This window comes from Pungitius pungitius, chromosome 9, assembly GCF_949316345.1.
Source record: "Pungitius pungitius chromosome 9, fPunPun2.1, whole genome shotgun sequence".
NCBI lineage: Eukaryota > Metazoa > Chordata > Actinopteri > Perciformes > Gasterosteidae > Pungitius > Pungitius pungitius.
Genome location: NC_084908.1, coordinates 14,277,227 through 14,300,001, shown reverse-complemented (window position 1 = coordinate 14,300,001; position 22,775 = coordinate 14,277,227). Strand labels below are relative to the sequence as shown.

General features: G+C 42.7%; 3 protein-coding genes across 4 annotated transcripts; 1 reads left to right on the top strand and 2 right to left on the bottom strand.

Annotated features, from left to right (window-relative positions):
* The first annotated feature begins 101 nt into the window (after window positions 1–101).
* On the top strand, window positions 102–2,502 carry LOC119217499 (extracellular superoxide dismutase [Cu-Zn]). Its single transcript, XM_037471181.2, has 2 exons — window positions 102–555; window positions 1,178–2,502. Exons 1-2 carry the CDS (start codon window positions 545–547, stop codon window positions 1,812–1,814), a joined length of 648 nt encoding a protein of 215 aa, XP_037327078.1. The 5' UTR covers window positions 102–544; the 3' UTR covers window positions 1,815–2,502.
* On the bottom strand, window positions 2,227–7,772 carry LOC119217497 (coiled-coil domain-containing protein 149-like). Of its 2 annotated transcripts, XM_037471177.2 has the most exons (13): window positions 7,535–7,772; window positions 6,376–6,537; window positions 6,193–6,231; window positions 5,802–5,909; window positions 5,494–5,610; window positions 5,164–5,336; window positions 4,925–4,997; window positions 4,676–4,760; window positions 4,394–4,541; window positions 4,202–4,278; window positions 4,054–4,089; window positions 3,835–3,900; window positions 2,227–3,738 (listed from the first exon to the last, which is right to left on the bottom strand). In XM_037471177.2, exons 1-13 carry the CDS (start codon window positions 7,583–7,585, stop codon window positions 3,239–3,241), a joined length of 1,635 nt encoding a protein of 544 aa, XP_037327074.2. In that variant the 5' UTR covers window positions 7,586–7,772; the 3' UTR covers window positions 2,227–3,238. The 2 variants fall into 2 exon arrangements, with proteins under 2 accessions (XP_037327074.2, XP_037327075.2); XM_037471178.2 differs by lacking the exon at window positions 4,054–4,089.
* Window positions 7,773–8,699: 927 nt separating this feature from the next.
* LOC119218577 (leucine-rich repeat LGI family member 2-like) lies at window positions 8,700–14,142 on the bottom strand. The gene is made up of 8 exons (XM_037473108.2): window positions 13,468–14,142; window positions 13,291–13,362; window positions 13,056–13,127; window positions 12,776–12,847; window positions 12,587–12,658; window positions 12,081–12,250; window positions 10,879–11,043; window positions 8,700–10,598 (listed from the first exon to the last, which is right to left on the bottom strand). The coding sequence occupies exons 1-8, from the start codon at window positions 13,719–13,721 to the stop codon at window positions 9,763–9,765; spliced, it is 1,713 nt and encodes a 570-aa protein (XP_037329005.2). The 5' UTR covers window positions 13,722–14,142; the 3' UTR covers window positions 8,700–9,762.
* Between the last annotated feature and the right edge of the window lie 8,633 nt (window positions 14,143–22,775).

The following is a 22,775-nucleotide window of genomic DNA, read 5'->3' as shown; positions in this document are numbered from 1 at the left end:
CCCTGCCTTCACTCCAGTATGCTCCTTACTTATGCTCCTGCTATCACAAATATTTGTATTTTGGCCAACATCCCTCAAAGCAGTACAATTTTAAAACATTCAGCAAAATCCTAAAGGTCACCGGGAAGGATTTCTGTTTTAATTGTTTTCTACTAGTTCGCACGTGCCCTATATATTATCTCACGTGTTCTTCCCTTTCCTTTTGGCAATCCATTCAGCAATTTGGTTACAGCATCACCAATTCAACATACATGTACGATCGAGCAGCTGTTTTGAGTTGTTTACTCTGAAGGAAGGAAGGTTTCTGATCCGGCACAACCTTTAAGAAAGGTTTCGATAAACACGTGCAGCCATAGGTTTGCAGAAAACGATAGAAAATCGACTCATGCGTTTTAAATAACAAAACACAGCTGTAGACCACCTTTGCTCCACCCTCTGCAAACCACGCCCATCGCCACTTATGTAAGACCCTTATGCGCGTTTGCATCTTTACCCCGTCAGGCTACCGACATTAAACGGCTCATCGTCGTTGTTTGTCCTCAACATGCGTCTCGGGTAAGTGTTCTCTTCTCTTTAATTAACTCTTTTCCTGCGGACCAATGTATTTCGACATTTGTGTTAGTTGCGTGAGAGGAACGGATTTTAGGCGACCTCGAGCTTTGCTTTTAGCTACAGTTCATATTAAATAGTTTGTTGTTATGTCCATGTGATTGCGCAACTTACTCGCTTTTTTTAAAGGAAAAATGGATTGAAATATGGTTGAGCTTACTTTTTCCCTTACAGTGGAAGGGAGTAACTGATCGCCTCAGGCTTTCATGTGAGTGTATAAACGTGCACATTACCGATACTTGTCTACTTTATTTGAATAATTCCTTTTTTTCTTTGTTGCGTTACTACATTTGAGGAGAAAAATCCTAGTCGACAAATACCTTAGTGGACTTGCATACAGATTTAGTGGAGCTAAATCAAAGCTCTGTTGAAGTGAATATCTCTCTGAAAGTTGTTTAACAGCGACGTTCTCTTAAGTTTCTTGGGGGGAAAAAGCCTGTTTTTCCAGGCGATGCACTCTTAGTAAATACAGCATTTGCATACTTGACATCTGTATTCATTGAGAATATATATGTATATATATATATATATATATATATATATATATATATTTTTGTATGTCTTTCAGGTCCACGTTCCAGTTGGGATCAGCTCTGTTGGTTCTGCTGGCAGGCTGTCAACAATGTGTCTCAGCTGACAGTGAGACTTTGGCTCCACCAGAGGTCTCTCAGTACAATGGCACTCTGTATGCAACCTGCAAAATGAGACCCAGCACTTCCCTGGCTGATGGTCTGCCCAAAGTGTACGGTCGAGTGCTGTTAAAGCAAGATTATCCTCTGGGGAAACTCAATGTCCTTCTTCGGTTCAATGGCTTCCCCACAGAGGGCGATTCGCAGCCCAGGGCGGTGCACATCCATCAGTACGGAGACCTGAGCCAGGGGTGTGACTCCACTGGCGGCCACTACAATCCACACGGTGCACATCACCCCAACCACCCTGGAGACTTTGGGAACTTTGAGCCTCAGGAGGGAAAAATCACTGCAATGATCGAATCTGAGGCGACGCTGTTTAGTGCGCTGTCCGTGATTGGAAGAGCAGTGGTGGTCCATGAAAAGATGGACGACTTGGGGCGCGGTGGAGACGCTGGGAGCCTGCTGCATGGAAACGCGGGCCGGAGGCTGGCGTGTTGCATTATTGGGATTGCCTCCCCAGAGGCCTGGAATACGCACAATAAGCTGTATAATAGGCGGCTGTGGAGAGGTTAAGTTTTTACAGGAATGGAATATACCACAGGTGAAAATCAACCACAAACAAGGATGAATCCCTCTGACATACGTTGCATTCCAATTTGGTCAATACCTGTTTTTTTATGGGGTCAGATCAGTCTCAATAATTGCAAATGCACACAGAACAACTCATCAATACGTCCATCTATACGTACATACTTCATCTATACTGTACTTTGTTTAACATACAAAACAAAGATGTATCATAATCCGCTTTTCCATTATAAAATATGGAAAACCACATTCATGCATTTGTATCTTGGCACAGTCATTGCAAACATGTTGGCGTGTTGATAGCGTTTAGCTTAAGGCACCTGCATTATATCTTTAAATTGAAGCTTCCTCGTGAGGACTCATTTAGACTCTATATTAAATACGTTTTCCAACAAACCAGTAGTTAAACTCTTTATTATTCAGAAATAAGTTTTTGTTCACATTTTTGCAAACCCTGAATATGTATGGCTCCATGTCGTTTCTAGCTGGTCAGTTTTGTTTCACCACAAACAGGACGAAGACGATAGTGCTGGTTATGTAGATCTTGTAGTTTAGAGACTAATGTCTGGACATTTTTCCTTCATTTAGTTTGTTAACCACCATCTGACAAATTCTTATGTCTTTAAAATATTTGCCAAAAGAAGCCTGGAAATAAACATGTGTGTTAAAGAAATTGCAATTGTCTTTAATCAACATCTAGACACACTCATGCAGCATTTATATTGTTTCACTTAAACGTGTAAATATGTGTTCAAAACTGAAAGTCTCAGTATAATTTAGGACAATGCAAATGAGAAAAAGATGACGGTGAAAAAGCTGCTACTTCTATCCAACTTAGTTAAGATTAGAAGGATGAGCTTTTGCTGACGGTGTGATGGCATCTGGAAGGTTTCTTCGGTGGCGGATGTGTCAGCAGAGGTCGAAGCAACCGACCTAGTTTCTTTGGAGTCCACAGCAATGGCCATTTTTTTCTACTTTTATCATCCATTTTTCTGCCGCTATCTCTAGACAATGCAAAGCTTCAGGTGGGTAACAGTTTAACACCACAATGATGAGGAAGAACTCATGTGCACAAGGTTCTGACCTCAAAATGTACAACACCTCGTGGATAATCTGGACTATGAGCCAGGTTTTGTTGCCAAACTTCAGTACAGCTCTTCTGCCTGAATGGGACTAAATCTCTGAACAATCTGTGGAAGAACTATTCCATTACTGTTATTGCAGCACATTTCTGTACAACAATCGCAAATGGTTTTGGACATTGTTTAGGCAAAATCCCAATAATTGGTTTGGATAATACTTGCGGTAAATATATCTGTCGGCATCCATTATTAACGCCGTCTGTCAATCACAAAAAACTCAACAGCGAGACATTGATTTCCCCCGATGCTGGGCAACCATTGACCTGACTAACACACAACATCTGTCCCATCTGGAAGCTGCTGCTCCTCCTGGTTTGATTGGACGTTCTTCTGCTCTTCATCAGAACCTGCGCAAGCAGCAATGTCCATTGTGCTATTAACGCTGGCCTCTGTCAGAATGATCTCTGTTTCCGCCCCTTCAGTGCATTCATCCGACTGCTCCTCTCTTCCTCCGGCGGGCTCAGAGTCCTCCGCAGTTCGCGCCGTGTGGCCCCGGTCCGACGGACGCTCTTTGGAGGAGGAATCACTCGCATACTCCACTTCTTCTTCTTCACTGTCTGGTGGTTCTGTTTGAGGACGGACCGGCTCTTCCCCAGCTGACTGGCCCGAGAGAGCCGGCTGGCGCGACTCCTCGCTGGACGGTGGCGGCGTCTCCTCGAGGAGCTGCTGCTCTGGACCGCTCGACCCCGCTGGCGGCCCGCTCTCTTGGACCGGGACTCCTGTGGAGCTCTGCTGAACTACGACTATTTTTTCTGAAAGCTCATCACCTGTGAGAATGAAAGTTTTGAGGAGAGAATTATTTACGAACACGCAGCGCGGTACACGGCGCAGAGAGAGAAGAATAAGTCCCATTGCATATTTACCTTCCTGCCCGAGACCCTCCCTCGTCTCAGCCTGCTGAGCATTCAGGACGACAGCGTCTTTTCCTCCTGTAACGATGGGGAAATTCTCAAAAGTAAGCTTTTATAAAAGTGTTGGATGAATGGATGAATCTGTGTGGCTCTTGGATAAGAACAAGTAAATGTCATTAGGGCAGAGAAGAAATGAAAGACGTTTAATGGTTAAACGGAAGAGGAACATACTTCCAAATATTCCCAGAGACACATTATAAGTCAGGCCTCCAGGAAGCAAGAAGCAAAAAGGACAGGAGAGAGGAAAAGGAATATAAATTGTTGTTAATAGTAAATACACTACAAGCTTCAATGAAACACCGTATATTGCAATAATCACCTGGCAGGCTCCATAATCCAGACATTTCTAACGTTTTTAGCTTCTTCTCCAACTCTGCTACTCGATTTCCAAGTATCCTGGTAGGAAAGGAATTTGAAACAATTATATTTTGACCTTTCTGTCTGGTAACCGAGTGATTGATATACACCACTTGGAGCGCACACAGCGAGAGGAAAGGATTTCATTGAGTACTTGTTGATTTGCCGTTGGTGCTGAATCACCATGTTCTTCTCATGGATGGTTTCCAGCAGAGCTGTGGCGAGCGACTTGAGGTCTGAAATGGACTGAGGAGTCACCGGCAAACTGCAGCTGTTTTCCTCAGACAGCAACAACTCCTTCACTGCACACAGATCGCATTCAAATGAATGGTTTGTTGCATTTCCCTTTAACCTGTTACATGTTTACGTGGCACGTTTGTGACATTGAAAATACTCAATTCAGTATGTATGTTCAAAAAGGAAATATCATTCGGACCTTGTTTAGCAGAGAGCACCCCAGTCAGCGTACTACTGTTGGGTTTCCCACAGATTTTAGAGGTTTTCCTGCAGTCCAAAGCACTCTAAAAAACAAAGTGGAGCATGAGAGGTTTGTGGGGTTGAAATAAATATTTTACATTTTCCAAAAAGTTAAATTGCTATTTATAAAAAGAATAAAGACACAAATTAAACATGTAATTCAAAATGAATTATTGAAGATTGACAACATAAATGAACATGCGGCTACCTTGTACTTCACCAGGTTTGCTTTGAGCAAGTTGACTTCTTCTTGAAGTTGACAGAACCGTTCATGCAAATACCTAAATTATTAAAGAGGTCACAGGTTCATCATTAAATTATCAAACCTGATCCTCAATTCCCCTCAATTTAAGCAGGGCAAAACCTTTTTAAAATTTTTTTTTGAACTAATCACCGCAGACGCTCTAATATTTCAGGGAAATGCCAGTAAAATGATCTTTAACAAACCTGTTCTCCATGCAGAGCGCGTCTACGTCCAACATGCGTATCTCATCGTTGCCGAGGATGTGGTTCATTTCCACATTGAGTCGATGGGCCTTCTGCTGAAACACGTCCCGCTCTGCTCGTACGTCCTGAAGCTCATCTGTGAGCGACTTTGCGCTTTGCTCCAAGACCTCGTTCTGCAGCAGCACAAAACGCACGGTGTAAATACTGCAGTTATGATGTCCTCTACTAATGGCTCCCATGATTGATGATGATGATGATGATGATGATGATTGCAATAAATTTGACAGGGTGATGCGGACAGAATGCCGTCTTAGTATAATCTGTTCTCACCTGCTCTCCGGCTCGTTCCAACTGTTTGACCAGATCCTCTCGTTCATGAGCAGGAAAGTGGCGAGTGCCGACCTCCTCGTCTCCCAGCCTCTGTTTGGTGATTGTCATTCGTAGAAGCTGTTGGGACGGAGAGGACACGGTGAATTTAGTCTTCAAATTAACTTAATCACGACTAACTTTAATCGGATAAATTATTCCTAACTGGCAAATGACGGAGATGTATTTACCACACCGCAAAAAATAAATATTATATATTCCAATGTGATACCACTGAAACCTGTGGCATAGTGCAGAGTACTTCACGGTACCTTATTGTCCCCTTGAGCTTCCACCAGTCGTTGATTCAGCTCCTTCACCTCGTCAGAAAGTTGACAGCTTTTCTCTCTGGAGTCCCTCAGCAGCTGTGCTAAATTTACCTGACGACATTAAGGTTGTGAGTGAGGGGGTGAAGAGCACCGCAGTCACCTCGGTACAGCTGTCCTTCTCGTACGGATACAACTGTAACGTTGCTTTAAACAAAAGGTCAGTGATCAATTAAACATGGTTGGTTTGTCAAACTATGTACAAAGCATGGTTACTTCACCTCGAGACATCTGGGTTGGATTCTGTGGTTCTTCATCTCTGAGAGTGATTTACCACATTATGCATTTTTGATAGCCACTGGAGTACGAAGAATATCTACATGATAAAATGTCTTACTTGATTCCTTTTCTCCGGAGGCAGTGAAGGATCTCCATCCTATTTATTAAAAAAAACAAAATGTTTCAAATACATCATTAAACATAGCACAAATTCAACACATTCAATGATTATCATTTCTGTCCTTTTCCATTTATTAAAACACCCATGATAGATCTTTACTAATGTAATAGTTTAGCTTACTATGAGTTCCCTGTATTTCTTCTTGAGTCCTTGGTGTCGCTCACGTAGCTGGTTGGCCATCAGTTTGTACTGATCCCTCTCCTGCTGGCAGGTGTCCAGCTCTTTGGACAGAATGAGGAGCGCTTCTTTTTTACTCTCCAACTTACGCTTACAAATGAGGAACTATAGAGAGACAAGAAGTTGAAGGCATTATACACCAGAGTTTTGAATAATACTGGCTAGCTCAGGAGAAATATACGATTATTTTAACTGGTAGTAACTTTTATTTATGAAGCAGCGCGAACCAATATGGAGCAGTTTACATCGCAATAACCAAGTATTATTTTCTGATGAAAAGATGATTTCATGACATCTGTCAAAGTAGTATGTTGGATTTATTTCCTATTAAATGTTGTCAATTTGTGAAAAAAGCGCCCAAAAATATAAAAGAAACCAAAGGTGGTCTACCTGCAATAACACATAACAATAAAGAGGAGCAGATCCTTCAATTTTATAATTAAAAACACATGCATTGTGTTTGGCATTTTTGATGGTTGAATTTATCAAAGGATTAATGAATGAATGAAAGGGTTATTCTGTTGATTGACAAATAATTTATATGTCCACTACTTGGAAAAATGCGTTTCACTTTATTAGAAAAATGGCTTATAATTCACATAGTTTTATTTCACCCTTAACAATTTGTAACACAATATGACAATGACGCTAGTTATAATACAAGGAAATATTTGTTTTTACTGCATTGTGGATGCCCGAAAAGAAATACATGAAAGTGATCATCTAAATGTGTCCGGATTATCCGTCCCCAGGGAGGAGTGAAATCCCCACCGGTCTGGTGCAACAGTTTCACGCAGTTTTCCTGTACGTCCCACTATCTTTGTGTGGCACTTGTGACTCTGCAGGTAAAAGGAAGTCACCTCTACTTCCTCATCTCAAGTCTGAGAGACATAATAATAATAATAATAATAATAATAACAGCAACAATAGTAATCCTCTTTACTGTTCAATCTACAGAGAACCTTAGCGGTCCACTGGTGATGACATTTAAAAGACTCACGCTCGTCGCCAGACTGCTGTTTTGGTTTGTGCAGAAACAAACACGAGTGGAGGTTAGAGAGTATTTACATGCGCGCTTCTCTCTGCGTCTCTGCGGTCTCACCTCGTTGAGCAGCCCCTGCCAGTCGCTCTCGCTCCTCCGGGACGGATCCATGTCTCTCTGCACTGCGGGGAAAAATATTAATAATGACGCAAGGGGAGCTTCACGCAGGCATCGCCGTGGTGTGACCAGGTTTAGAGACAATTTGCATCATCGAGACGGATTAGACGATCGGCGGACGCGAGCTGCATCGCTTCCGTCCGTCCTCGACGTCAGAGTTACGTCACGACGCATTCGTTGACCCTCGTAAATCCCGTAACTTACTCTGGTGCTTTTGGTGTGAACGCAGCATTAGGGGAAAACTGGATTATTCAACAATTTATTACGATTTGGCTTTGTTTATTGAGGTAATTCATATATAATATTTTTCTAAATCAAAAGATTGACAAGCCATAAATATGGGGGGTGCAAAGGTTTAGTGGCTCTTGTAGCCAAAACTGACTTTCATATGGAAACCAGACATTTTAAATAAATAAAAACCACAATAAAACTGTAGCTGTACCTGTCTTTACCTGTAAATACATCGGAGGCTTAATTTTCCATACTGGCATACTATTTAGTATTCCAGAAATATTTTTATATGTCTTACGTCAATTCATGTCAAATGCAGTCGGCTTACAAATCCAGGATGTCCAACTGCATCTTGTTGTATTTTCACAATGCAAGCCAGCATGCTTTTCTGGGGTTTCTTGACCCACAATAAGGGAGAAGGTCAAAGTTCAAGGTGCGATGTACAATGTGGTTCTCAATTGAATGCATAGCACAATACATGAAAAAGTTCTTACTTTGCAGTTTGCATGCACAATTGCAGAATTTTTTTAAACGTTGCAAAAGAAAAGGCAATCGGGACTCAGCTTCCATTATTTGTTTGATTAGTGACTTTGTGGCTTCGACCTCTTTGTGACATCAGTGATTGGGCCGAGTCCGGAGGTTTCATTGCCTCATTTCAGTTTGACTGTATACATTTCACTCTGGAGAGCAATGATCCTGTCTCATAGTGTGAACAAGAGTGCACAACATGCTGTAACATTCGGCTATTTCGGTAAAGATATAGCTGTCTTTAACGCCCTGTGCTGACAACCTTCAATTACAAACATGCAGTCTGGGAACTTTGTTTTTAAATCCTGCGCACATTTAACAGTCTGCATAGAACGGAGGACAAAAATACTTTGTGATTATATGTTTTTTAATGCATTTACAAAAACATAAGAATGTCAGTGTAGCTGTTGTTTATTGAAACATACCTATTATTGCTAGAAAGGACATGAGGAAGAATACATTTGGGAAATGTTTTTTTTCCAAGATTCAGCTCACAAAAACAGCAGGTTTATGTTAGATCTTGTCAAGATTCTGGGACTTGTTTATAGAGAGCCATCCCTAATTGCACATCATGCCATTGCCGTGTGAGAAAAGGTTAGCTGAACACACTACTATTTCTGTATTAATACAGGAAACATGAAAAACGCTGAAAGAAAACACATTTGTGTCCTAGGACAACATATTAAATTATTATTAGTTGTGACACTAATTAGGCACTATGTTAATACAGAAGTTTGTTATATATATAGTGCAGTTAGCCTCAAGCTCATTATATGTAGCTAAAACATTCAGAAGAAACCCTCTATTCCATGCACATTAAAATCATGAAAGTTACCGGGGTGAGTGGCTTTAACATTTCGACAGCTGCTCTAATTGTACAAAACAAAATCATTTCAGTGCGTTTCAGTCCACCCTTCTACTTATTTTTTTTCGGGCTACACCCAAAGATTTCTGTAATCTCCAAAAACATACAATCCAACAACATCACACCCACTTTACAACCAATCTTGCCAGTTGAAAGGAAGTGAGAACGTGAGGAGGGTTTTTGATTTTTTTTCTTATGTTATTTGCTGAGTGCAATGCCATGAATATCTTCCAAAAAAAGAGTGTGGCCTGACATCGGCCTTTGTTTGTGTGACAGAATCACGATTAAAGCCAAAATCTCTGGAGACGATACATGGTATGCCATAACATTATATTAGTGCTTTTTTCATTATATATATTTTTTCCTTAAAGCCTTAAGTTTATTTTTTTGGACCTGTACCTTCATAATTGCTAGAAACGCCTATGAACTTGCCGAAGACGTTTTTCTTAAATAAAGATAAGTCTATTTGCAGAAGGAAGACTCACTAGCACCATAAACGCAATTTCTTATCTGAGTACAGCAAAAATAATTTATCGCAGCTGTCAAATTATAAACTTAAATCAACAATAACATTCTCAAACACCATGGATTTTCCCTTAAAGCTGGAGGAGAATATGAAATTCCTCCGGTCAGTGGTCACTGCTGTGAAGGACCGCGGCGACTGCACATAAATGTCCTTGAACTTGTGGAACGTTTTGGTCTCCACATCCCAGAGGTAGATTTGTGTGAAAGAAAAATCACTGCCAAGAGCCAGGTAGTGCTTGTCTGCAAAGGTGAAAGGTTGGAGTATCATCGCTCCTCTAGAAGGTAGGGCCTGCACCTCAGTGAACTGCTTGTTGGTCCACTTGAGGACTTTGGAGTCACCGATGTAGCAAGTCATGGCCAGGTACAACTCATCCCCCAACCGGAAGGCTTTTACTGCCACCACGTCAGCCACATTTGGGATTTCACTGTGGAATATGAACTTCAGGGTGCTCTTGTTCCACAGGTAGATGACGGGGGACTGAGAGCGACAGGTCAAGATAAGATAGGATTTCCCGTCCAACTCGACAAACTCTGCATCTGTATCACGAAACCACTCGTGCAGAAACTGGTAGGAGTAGAAACCCGTTTGATTGCGCTCTGGTTGGTCCGTCCACTTGTACAGAGTAGATAAACCTGACTTGGAGCTGTCCACAATCACAAAGTACCACTCACGGTTTATTTGGAAAACCTCAATATCGTTTGGCTTTGAGATGTTGAAGACCTCAATGGTTTGAAACTTAGTGAACTTGTTCTGCCGATTGTCAAACTTGTATATATGGGAGCCACCAAAGAGCTGAGTAACAATTATCAAGACGTGGTCGTCTATCAGAACCGACTTGCAGCCGACAACAGACTTGCCTGTGAGGAAAAAAAAAAAAAAGACTGGAATTACAATACAGAAAATTGAGTAGGCTAATCATTAATTTACTATAAAATGATTATAAATTTACATTGAATTGATAGTTTCCTAATAAAGTTGATCTCTTAAATTAACCATATTTATATATACGCACATATATAGATGGTATTGCCAAAAATGTGAAAAGATCAAAAGCTTACACATTAATTTGTTGAATTCAATGAATTATTGATTTTCTTATCATTTGATTTCTTCACTGATAGAAAACTACAGTCAAACCTGTTATGTTGTCAAATTTTCGGAAATTCATTTCAATGTGATCCCACTCCATGACCACACAGCTGTTGGAGTTAGGGGCAGCCATCGCGACAAAGATGTCCTCTTTAAAGGCGAAGATGTCCGCCGACATGGACTGAATGGGAATGGACTGATGACGCACAAAGTCTGTGAGACAAAGACAAAAAGGTCAGCACTGCAGATTCATTAAAATAACAATCTTTATCTTTAATTTAATACTGGAAAAGTTCATTTCTTTATTCAATATTGTATCTTGACATGGCAAGCTCTATGTTATTACGTAGTTTTCTGGGTTATGGTGTTATGCAATGATTTAAAGTGTATTCATATCATTTTGCAATTGCCCTGCCTGACCGCACTGCATTGATAGGCCTGTGATTGTTCTGCAATTGATTATCAAACAACCACCGAAACAAAACAAAATGTAACCAATGAGACCAATAGTTTAACCACAAAAGTTTTCGGAATATTTTTTTAAACATTTTGGAATTTAAAAAAGGCAAGATAAATCTGGTCTTTCGATTTCATGTATGTTTTTCTTTTTTTTGCCGCACTCTGGGCTTCATGGTGACTTGGCCACTTTGGTCAGGACAGAATTATCTAGTCAACCAATTAAATGGTTTTCACAGTATCCATGCAAATCCTAAATCCGCTGACCTACACCTGGTCAAGGTTGAGAGAAATGTTCATTGTAACTAAACTACGTCCATGTTCCTCATAGAATGAATTTTGGTGACTGACTTGACTTTCACCTAAATTTACAATAGAGCTTTGAAACTAGCAAGATTTCCATCCGGCTCAGCTGTGTTTTTCTGTTTAGTGGGATTTAGCAAATATTATCATGCACTCACTCAACTAAGAGGAACAGGATACACATCATCAGTATTTCAATTGCTGATGTAAGCATTTGTTTCAAAGTACTGGCAGTAAAATGCCTCACACAGCTGCTGGTGTAGCTCTGGAGGTGTGTGTCCTTGTGTGTGTGTGTGTGTGTACCTACACAAGTATTTTCATAAACGTTAGCTGAAGGAGTTAGCCGGTTTGTTTTTGTCATGTATGGTCGTTTCTTGTTCAATTATTTACCAGTTTTATTGTTTTATATCTTAAGGCGTTTAATATTGCATCGTTAGTTGTGCTTGTGCGTGCTTATACAAGTGCCCTCAGCAGTGTACATGTCATTTTACCTGTGGAGATACACTCTCCCGGTGGAATAGGAAGGTCGTTGAGCCGCTTGCCCTTCATGTCACTGGGGCCTGCGCAGAAGACATCTGATACTGTGGCATTTGTGTTTTTCAGCCACATCATCAGCCACTTGTTCTCACAAATGCACTGGAAAGAGTTGCCTCTCAGATCCCTAATGTATGACAAGATAAAATCAGCCCGGACACATTTTTCTAACAATAAAAAAACGTAATGTTTTTTGGGGGGATGGAGATGCCCGAGAGGCTCAAGACGTTGTGGGGAAGATGTTCTTATAAATAATTATAAAGATGGCGACATATGAAATCCAACCTGAAACTGTAATGCGCATAACAGGAGGACTGACAGAAACTATCCATTTAATCATTCTTGTGGAGTTCATTGCAGCCAAACAGAAGACACAACCTGAGTCAGCTTCACTTAAGAGGGCAGTATGGAAAAAGACAACACACACACACTCACACTGCTGACAGCACAACTGCTTACTCACAGTTCCAGCAAAGAATCCAAGTCAAAAAACAGATTTCTTGGCAGAAACCTCATCTTGTTATTGGCAAGCGATCTAAACCAGAAACATAGGGTTACCAGAACAACGTAAAAATGTGTCAGTCACTCTTCGTCATAGCGAGACGTCAGTGCTGCAGATGCTACGTGGTTAAGAGAATGTCAGCAGACTTACAGATGAGTCAGATCTCGCAGTCCGCGAAAGGCATTTTTGCTGATCAATTCAATCTTGTTCCCTTCAATGAACCTGTTCAGAGGGGTTAAATTAGAAGGTTTAAGAGATTAAAGGGTGGGGCAAAAGGAGGAGAAGTGATCAGGCTATGACGTCATACAGACCTTCAACGTAATCTTTATTTGGTCAGGTATTTTGTCAGGTTTTTCGTATCCCATTTTGAATACTATCACAAAAACCACAGATGATTATTTAACATGCAGGTTCATCAATTAATACTCACAAATATTCTAGATGTGGAAGGCCAGCGAACGCATCATCTTTGATTGTTGTCAAAGAATTTGCATTTAGAAGTCTGTGGAGGAGAAAAAAACGACCCGGATACTAAGAATTAACACGTAACAATTAATAATGTGTCTACTTTTTTGTTTGTGTGTATTGCACTACAATTAGCCTAAACTGTCAATGGCAATCGATCAATGCATCGATTTTACTTTCACTAGTCAAAAAAGACTTACAGCAGCTGTAGAGAAGGCATGAGTGAAAACATCCCTTCTGTAATTTCAGAAATAGATCCATTCACCACGCTCCTGTTTCCAAGGAAACACATACAAAACAAAGTCTCGGTTAACGATCAGATTCAGACACGGCAACCCTTGAAACCAAGCATCGTGTTTACCTCGTGCTTTACTCACAGTGAGTTGATCTCGTTCGGTATAGTCCGTGGGATCTGCAACGTGCCGACGCAGATGATGGTCTCTTTGGTGCAGGAGCATCCTGAAGGACATTTGACGCTCCTTTTAGATTCAGCGGCTCCACAAACACACAAAAGCGCAAAACTGACCAGTAGCCACTGCCGGGTGGATGCCATGATGTCTTCTTGAACAATAATAGTAGTGTGCAATGAGGCAGTAGTTGGTGCTAGCAGCACTAGTAGCCTCGGCGGCATCCAATGCTGCACTAGTGGAAACTCCTGACACAGGCTGATACGGCTGCAGCAGCGTCCCTGAAAGCTGCTTCGGTATCGGATAGTGGAGGGAGGAGGGGGAAGGGGAGGAATGGGTGAGTGAGGGGCGTGGACAATTGTTTTCCTAATTAGTTGGAGACGTGTCCACCAATGGTTCCCCCCCCCAAAAAAACACACACACGGGTGTTTTCACTCATCCGGCACCGATTATTCCTGCGCGGCAGTGTGCCGACGGCTTGAATGACGTCTCCGCCCTGTCCAATAGGTGTCCAATAGGTCTCGCGCGAAAGCACTTGTTAGTTAAATTGGCACCGTGGCACTGAATGAAAATGTACACCCCACGGAGACCAAACCCCACGCACGACGGCTGGGTTCCGTTTAGCGGCTTCGGTTTGAGACGCCCGGGGGCCGAGCACGCTCACGCGTCACGGGTCATGGGTCACCGCCACGTCACACCGGCACGTGGTGCATGTTGTTAGTGTCTGTATGTGTATATGTATCCAGTGTTGCGCCTGAACGCGTTAATTGAACGGATAGTTCATGAACTCGTTCATATTTTGGGCGAACGTGAACTGAACGTACTGTATTAATGCCCGATGAACGTTACTGTGAACTCGTTCATTCTGGTGTCTATGAACGGCGCGTTTTTTCAGGTTAACGTTGTTCAATGGGGTGCCAGATTTCTATAGAAAACACACCGTAATCGCGCCTTAATAAGTAGCGGAAAAACACCCAATCTGGCAACACCAGCCTCCAGTGTCGCACCGCGCATGCGTCATCAAAAAAAAAAAAAAGAAATGCATGGAGGCGACAGCTGCGTGTAGCAAAGAGGCGGCGTATAATAATTTAAATGAGTTTTATGAAGTTACTGACAAGGTCGGTTCTTTGCAAGCATTAGCACCTTAATTATAACTGTCGTGTTTTGTATATATGTATGTATATATATATTATTTTACGCATTTTTTTGGTCTCAAATGCTGTCCCCTCAATGCTAATGTAAACCCTGGTTGGATAAGGATTCAAAATTGGATATGAAGATTAAATCTGATGCATAGCTTCAGTGTTAAAACTGATCAAATAATTGCTGTCTGTGGTTCTATATGGGCTGTGGCAATAATTTTTTTAAATAATAGCTTGCAGCAACATATGGAAAAAAATAACTGAACTAGTTGGAACTGTGAAGTTAGTTTAAATATTTTGAAGTTTGAACTATGAACTGAACTAGTTAATTTTAAAATTTGTGAGCTGAACTTTGAACTAGTTCATGTGGAAAGTAAACTTTCCCAACACTGTATGTATCTTTATCTACACTCCCTCTTAACTGGGGCAGACCATGAATACAATTCATACAATTTAAGTATATTCTCCCCAAAATAAATAAATCAAATGCTTGAGTGCTGCCGGCTCCTGAGACATCCGCCGTTTTATCAAAATGTCACACTCTGCGGCATCGATGGAGGCTTTTTCCTCATTTAGGGCGAATGCTATTTTGCAGTAATTTCCGAAGTGGTCAACCTGTGCCTTTGGGCCATAACGGCATGCGAGGTGCCGCGGGTTTGAATTAAAAGAGACTTTTGTTATTGTGCAATTAAATCTTCTCAGCTGAGATCTTGTTTTTTAGGGGGGGATGAGTATCGGGGTCCATAACCTCAAACTTAGACCTCAACCGGTTCACAAGAACTTGTGGTAATTATTTTAATTACAAATGCGGGGTGAACTTAGTCCAATAATTAAGAGTTCTTATGACCACCGTTGTAGAGTATTACCACCATTACACATGTCACTGATGAGACATGTTGCCTGTGTTGCTGTGTTGATCTTCCGTGTGGAGTAGTGGTGTTGAGAGATGTTGAGTTATGGTTTGGTTTTATAGTGGTATACAGCAGGGGTTGTGGTTGAAAAATTACAATTAAACAACAGTGTTTAAAACACACTCATTCTAAAGTAATTAGTCTTCAAATTAAAGCTTTTAATTGCGATTAATCTAGATTAAGATGAAATAGGGATTTTTTAAATCTATTGACAGCCCTATTATATTAATAATATATATATTTGTATGTGTATTTCACTGAGCGCTGTGTTTGTAGCTTTGTCTCCATGGCGACTGAATGCATCGGCCCTCGTTTGGATTTGAATTTGAATACTGCTTTCATCCGGAATCCGATGATTGTGGTCATTGCCTTCATGAGTTCAGAGCGAGCGGTTGAGTTTTTTTTGAGAGAGAAATAATCAGTGCTATCTGTCCTTTTTTTAGACCTAAGTGTCCTTTGGCAAACTTCAACACCCTGTTTCAAAGACCACACTTAGTCTCATTGTCTTTTTTCTTTAAAACAACAGCCTTTTTTAAGGCTTCTAGCCTTACAGGCTGTGGTGGCCGGGTGTGGTTAGCGCAGCTGCAGAGGGGAGAACGGGGGAGCGGTTCAAGGAACGCTGCCAGGAGGGTAATTAGCGCAGCTGATCAGCATCAGCATGATTGTGTGTTCCCCGTTAAAAACAGTGAGCAGGACGCGGAGGGGTCGTCGGAGCAAGGGCTCAGGAGCGGAGCGGAGCGGGGGCCTGTTTCAATAAGGAGGTTCAACCAACTCTGAGTTAAAACTTGAACTCTGAGTTGACTTACCCTGAGATGGGAAACTCTGAGTTTTCGGTTACAGAACAGCTGAAATGAGTTAGTTCAATCAACTCTGAGTTGACCTACTCTGAGTTAAGCGCGTGCACCACAACTATAAAAAGCCATTATCAATGGAGCGCAGATATTACGAGTCACCATGGCAACAGCGCCAGACAAAAAGAGGTCTTCATATTTTTCACCAGCAGAACTGGATGTGCTTATGCAAGCATATGGAGAGTACGAACATATATTTTTTTTAAAAAGCAACACGGCTGCAGCGGCGAAGGACAGAGAGTTAGCTTGGGAGAAAATAGCTGCTCGAGTCAATGCGTAAGTTTACATTTGAATTACTGTTATACAGTGTTGTGTGTAATTAATTTCTATGTAATCTAAAAACTAATTTAATTCCGTAATTTAAAGTAAAATCTGATGTAATTGCATTAAATGCTGCATAAACTATAAAGCAATTCTGTATAAAACAATAGTGGATTTAACATCAAATTTAAAAGATATATTTTTTCAAGAATAATTCATGCAATTGTATAATGTTTATTTGAAAGCATTAAAAGTGCAGTTTCTTGTCTCTCCTTGTATTGTTCAAGTGGTTGAAGTTGATATGGGATTTAGAAAGTAATTAGTAATAAGTAGACCAATACTTTCTAGAGATAGTCATTATTACATTAATCTAATTACACTGTTGAAGAAGCCAGTTGTAGTTAGTAATATAAGTGACTTGCCCAACTGTTATAATATCAGAAGTGAAACTGGAAGAACAGTGTGTTATTCAACCTAATTTTAATTTTCATGTAGGTGCAATCCTGCACATTAATACTGTGGATGGACCTCCTGTTGACATAGTCCGCTTCATTTTCGGAAGGTGCAATGATGGGAATATGTGTGCCATCAATGCATCCAACCACATTCGGAAATCCTAAAAGGAATTCTATTATTAGTTTACTTCCAGGGGTCGCAGCAATATGCTCTTAACTGAACGTCATTTATCAGGTTAGCCTCATTTAAACCGATTTATACATCACTGACCTGCAATCCTGTGAAACTCCTCTTTGATGGCTCTCCTGGGTTTGTGCCCAGGAAACAGCACAAAAATTCGGAGAAAGCGCTTAAGAGCGAGGCACACTTTCCTTACAACTCTGCAAACAGTAGCCTTACTGATATGTTCTGCATCCCCAATGTTATACAGAAAACTACCATTTGCAAAGAAACGTAATGCAACGCAAAGCATCTGCTCGGATGTTAGAGCACGGCCGCGATGGCTGATGTTTCTGATGTAAGGATGGATGAGATTATGGATGTATCTTATTGACTGTAAAGAAAAACGGTACCGCTCAAATAAAAATGAATATGGATATGACAAAAAATCCACTCTGGGTCTCAAAATCCTCTCCCGACGTAAATGCAACTCCCTACGGATTAATGCAGCCTCTTCATCCACAGGATCGTCCATAAAAGGACATGCCATTTCATTCACTTGATTTGATGCGCTCTGCGTGACTGAAATGTGCGCAATGAATGAATACCGAAAGAATGAATGAGGTGATTAAATACCACTTCCTCTTTAAAAAAGGGGAGGAGACGAAATAAACTCTGGGTTTCCCGAAGAAAACCTGCTCCCGACCAGGTTAGGTTCACAGAGTAAGTTGCCATGGTAACTGACTCTGAGTATAAGTTACCTCTCTTTCTGAAACAGGCTTGACTTACTCTGCTTTCTCAGGTTTAACATACCTCCCATTCTGAAACAGAAAACTCAGAGTTTCCCTCATTTCAGGGTTAACATACTCAGAGTTTTCACTTAACCTCCTTTCTGAAACAGGCCCCGGGTCGAGCGGCGACGACGACGACGACGGCAAAGACAGAGTGAAAAGAATAAGAACCTTGCCGCATTACAACGTGTGTCCGTACCTTTATTCCCGGAGAACCCGGCAACGATAGCCAGGAAACGGCTACACAGGCTACCAGTCTTTTTAAAGACTACACCGAGGCGTTTACCACTCAGAATCAACCTTTTTTTTGTTATTTTATTGTTTCATTGTTGAATATCCCTCACTATGTACCAGGGAAACAACCACCCTTCATTGCTCGGGATTCCTCAGACAGGGTCTGAGGTGAACATTGCACTGCCTAATGCTAATAATGAGGTCCACACACTTAAAAGGCAGCTAAAAGAACAGCAGCTGGCCTACAGTCGCCTGGTTTCTGAGCTCTCAGACCAGAAGACTCAGAACCAGGTACTTGTCAAGCAGAACCAGCAGTTATCTGTAAAGCTCACTGAGGCGGGGGACGAACTTGATGACATCAAGGGCATCATCAACACCTGGCAGCAAGAATGCCAGGAACAAGAGGCCTGCAATGGCCTGGTTTCTGATCTCTCAGACAACAAGAGTCAGAACCAGCCACCTCTCGAGCGGAGCCAACAGTTTGAGATCAAGCAACAGTTGGAGGCAGAAAACCTCCAGCTTACAAAGGAGAGGGATGCTTTGGCGTCAAAGAGGGATGCTCTCGCTGCTTTTTACAGGCGCCATCAGCGGGAGCATCGAGAGAGAGTCGCTACCACCGACTTCCACGAGCTGGGCCTGATGATGAGGATCAAGAAGGCAGAGGATCTGATTACCAACACAGTCAAAGACTTTGAGGCAGAAAGAACCCTCCTCGAAGACATTTGTTTGGACTTCAAAAAAGAATTTGAATACTGCTTTCATCCGGAATCCGATGATTGTGGTCATTGCCTTCATGAGTTCAGAGCGAGCGGTTGAGTTTTTTTTTAGAGAGAAATAATCAGTGCTATCTGTCCTTTTTTTAGACCTAAGTGTCCTTTGGCAAACTTCAACACCCTGTTTCAAAGACCACACTTAGTCTCATTGTCTTTTTTCTTTAAAACAACAGCCTTTTTCAAGGCTTCTAGCCTTACAGGCTGTGGTGGCCGGGTGTGGTTAGCGCAGCTGCAGAGGGGAGAACGGGGGAGCGGTTCAAGGAACGCTGCCAGGAGGGTAATTAGCGCAGCTGATCAGCATCAGCATGATTGTGTGTTCCCCGTTAAAAACAGTGAGCAGGACGCGGAGGGGTCGTCGGAGCAAGGGCTCAGGAGCGGAGCGGGTCGAGCGGCGACGACGACGACGGCGACGACAGCCACACAGATCGGCAAAGACAGAGTGAAAAGAATAAGAACCTTGCCGCATTACAACGTGTGTCCGTACCTTTATTCCCGGAGAACCCGGCAACGATAGCCAGGAAACGGCTACACAGGCTACCAGTCTTTTTAAAGACTACACAGAGGCGTTTACCACTCAGAATCAACCTTTTTTTTGTTATTTTATTGTTTCATTGTTGAATATCCCTCACTATGTACCAGGGAAACAACCACCCTTCATTGCTCGGGATTCCTCAGACAGGGTCTGAGGTGAACATTGCACTGCCTAATGCTAATAATGAGGTCCACACACTTAAAAGGCAGCTAAAAGAACAGCAGCTGGCCTACAGTCGCCTGGTTTCTGAGCTCTCAGACCAGAAGACTCAGAACCAGGTACTTGTCAAGCAGAACCAGAAGTTATCTGTAAAGCTCACTGAGGCGGGGGACGAACTTGATGACATCAAGGGCATCATCAACACCTGGCAGCAAGAATGCCAGGAACAAGAGGCCTGCAATGGCCTGGTTTCTGATCTCTCAGACAACAAGAGTCAGAACCAGCCACCTCTCGAGCGGAGCCAACAGTTTGAGATCAAGCAACAGTTGGAGGCAGAAAACCTCCAGCTTACAAAGGAGAGGGATGCTTTGGCGTCAAAGAGGGATGCTCTCGCTGCTTTTTACAGGCGCCATCAGCGGGAGCATCGAGAGAGAGTCGCTACCACCGACTTCCACGAGCTGGGCCTGATGATGAGGATCAAGAAGGCAGAGGATCTGATTACCAACACAGTCAAAGACTTTGAGGCAGAAAGAACCCTCCTCGAAGACATTTGTTTGGACTTCAAAAAAGAATTTGAATACTGCTTTCATCCGGAATCCGATGATTGTGGTCATTGCCTTCATGAGTTCAGAGCGAGCGGTTGAGTTTTTTTTTAGAGAGAAATAATCAGTGCTATCTGTCCTTTTTTTAGACCTAAGTGTCCTTTGGCAAACTTCAACACCCTGTTTCAAAGACCACACTTAGTCTCATTGTCTTTTTTCTTTAAAACAACAGCCTTTTTCAAGGCTTCTAGCCTTACAGGCTGTGGTGGCCGGGTGTGGTTAGCGCAGCTGCAGAGGGGAGAACGGGGGAGCGGTTCAAGGAACGCTGCCAGGAGGGTAATTAGCGCAGCTGATCAGCATCAGCATGATTGTGTGTTCCCCGTTAAAAACAGTGAGCAGGACGCGGAGGGGTCGTCGGAGCAAGGGCTCAGGAGCGGAGCGGAGCGGGTCGAGCGGCGACGACGACGACGGCGACGACAGCCACACAGATCGGCAAAGACAGAGTGAAAAGAATAAGAACCTTGCCGCATTACAACGTGTGTCCGTACCTTTATTCCCGGAGAACCCGGCAACGATAGCCAGGAAACGGCTACACAGGCTACCAGTCTTTTTAAAGACTACACAGAGGCGTTTACCACTCAGAATCAACCTTTTTTTTGTTATTTTATTGTTTCATTGTTGAATATCCCTCACTATGTACCAGGGAAACAACCACCCTTCATTGCTCGGGATTCCTCAGACAGGGTCTGAGGTGAACATTGCACTGCCTAATGCTAATAATGAGGTCCACACACTTAAAAGGCAGCTAAAAGAACAGCAGCTGGCCTACAGTCGCCTGGTTTCTGAGCTCTCAGACCAGAAGACTCAGAACCAGGTACTTGTCAAGCAGAACCAGAAGTTATCTGTAAAGCTCACTGAGGCGGGGGACGAACTTGATGACATCAAGGGCATCATCAACACCTGGCAGCAAGAATGCCAGGAACAAGAGGCCTGCAATGGCCTGGTTTCTGATCTCTCAGACAACAAGAGTCAGAACCAGCCACCTCTCGAGCGGAGCCAACAGTTTGAGATCAAGCAACAGTTGGAGGCAGAAAACCTCCAGCTTACAAAGGAGAGGGATGCTTTGGCGTCAAAGAGGGATGCTCTCGCTGCTTTTTACAGGCGCCATCAGCGGGAGCATCGAGAGAGAGTCGCTACCACCGACTTCCACGAGCTGGGCCTGATGATGAGGATCAAGAAGGCAGAGGATCTGATTACCAACACAGTCAAAGACTTTGAGGCAGAAAGAACCCTCCTCGAAGACATTTGTTTGGACTTCAAAAAAGAATTTGAATACTGCTTTCATCCGGAATCCGATGATTGTGGTCATTGCCTTCATGAGTTCAGAGCGAGCGGTTGAGTTTTTTTTTAGAGAGAAATAATCAGTGCTATCTGTCCTTTTTTTAGACCTAAGTGTCCTTTGGCAAACTTCAACACCCTGTTTCAAAGACCACACTTAGTCTCATTGTCTTTTTTCTTTAAAACAACAGCCTTTTTCAAGGCTTCTAGCCTTACAGGCTGTGGTGGCCGGGTGTGGTTAGCGCAGCTGCAGAGGGGAGAACGGGGGAGCGGTTCAAGGAACGCTGCCAGGAGGGTAATTAGCGCAGCTGATCAGCATCAGCATGATTGTGTGTTCCCCGTTAAAAACAGTGAGCAGGACGCGGAGGGGTCGTCGGAGCAAGGGCTCAGGAGCGGAGCGGAGCGGGTCGAGCGGCGACGACGGCGACGACAGCCACACAGATCGGCAAAGACAGAGTGAAAAGAATAAGAACCTTGCCGCATTACAACGTGTGTCCGTACCTTTATTCCCGGAGAACCCGGCAACGATAGCCAGGAAACGGCTACACAGGCTACCAGTCTTTTTAAAGACTACACAGAGGCGTTTACCACTCAGAATCAACCTTTTTTTTGTTATTTTATTGTTTCATTGTTGAATATCCCTCACTATGTACCAGGGAAACAACCACCCTTCATTGCTCGGGATTCCTCAGACAGGGTCTGAGGTGAACATTGCACTGCCTAATGCTAATAATGAGGTCCACACACTTAAAAGGCAGCTAAAAGAACAGCAGCTGGCCTACAGTCGCCTGGTTTCTGAGCTCTCAGACCAGAAGACTCAGAACCAGGTACTTGTCAAGCAGAACCAGAAGTTATCTGTAAAGCTCACTGAGGCGGGGTACGAACTTGATGACATCAAGGGCATCATCAACACCTGGCAGCAAGAATGCCAGGAACAAGAGGCCTGCAATGGCCTGGTTTCTGATCTCTCAGACAACAAGAGTCAGAACCAGCCACCTCTCGAGCGGAGCCAACAGTTTGAGATCAAGCAACAGTTGGAGGCAGAAAACCTCCAGCTTACAAAGGAGAGGGATGCTTTGGCGTCAAAGAGGGATGCTCTCGCTGCTTTTTACAGGCGCCATCAGCGGGA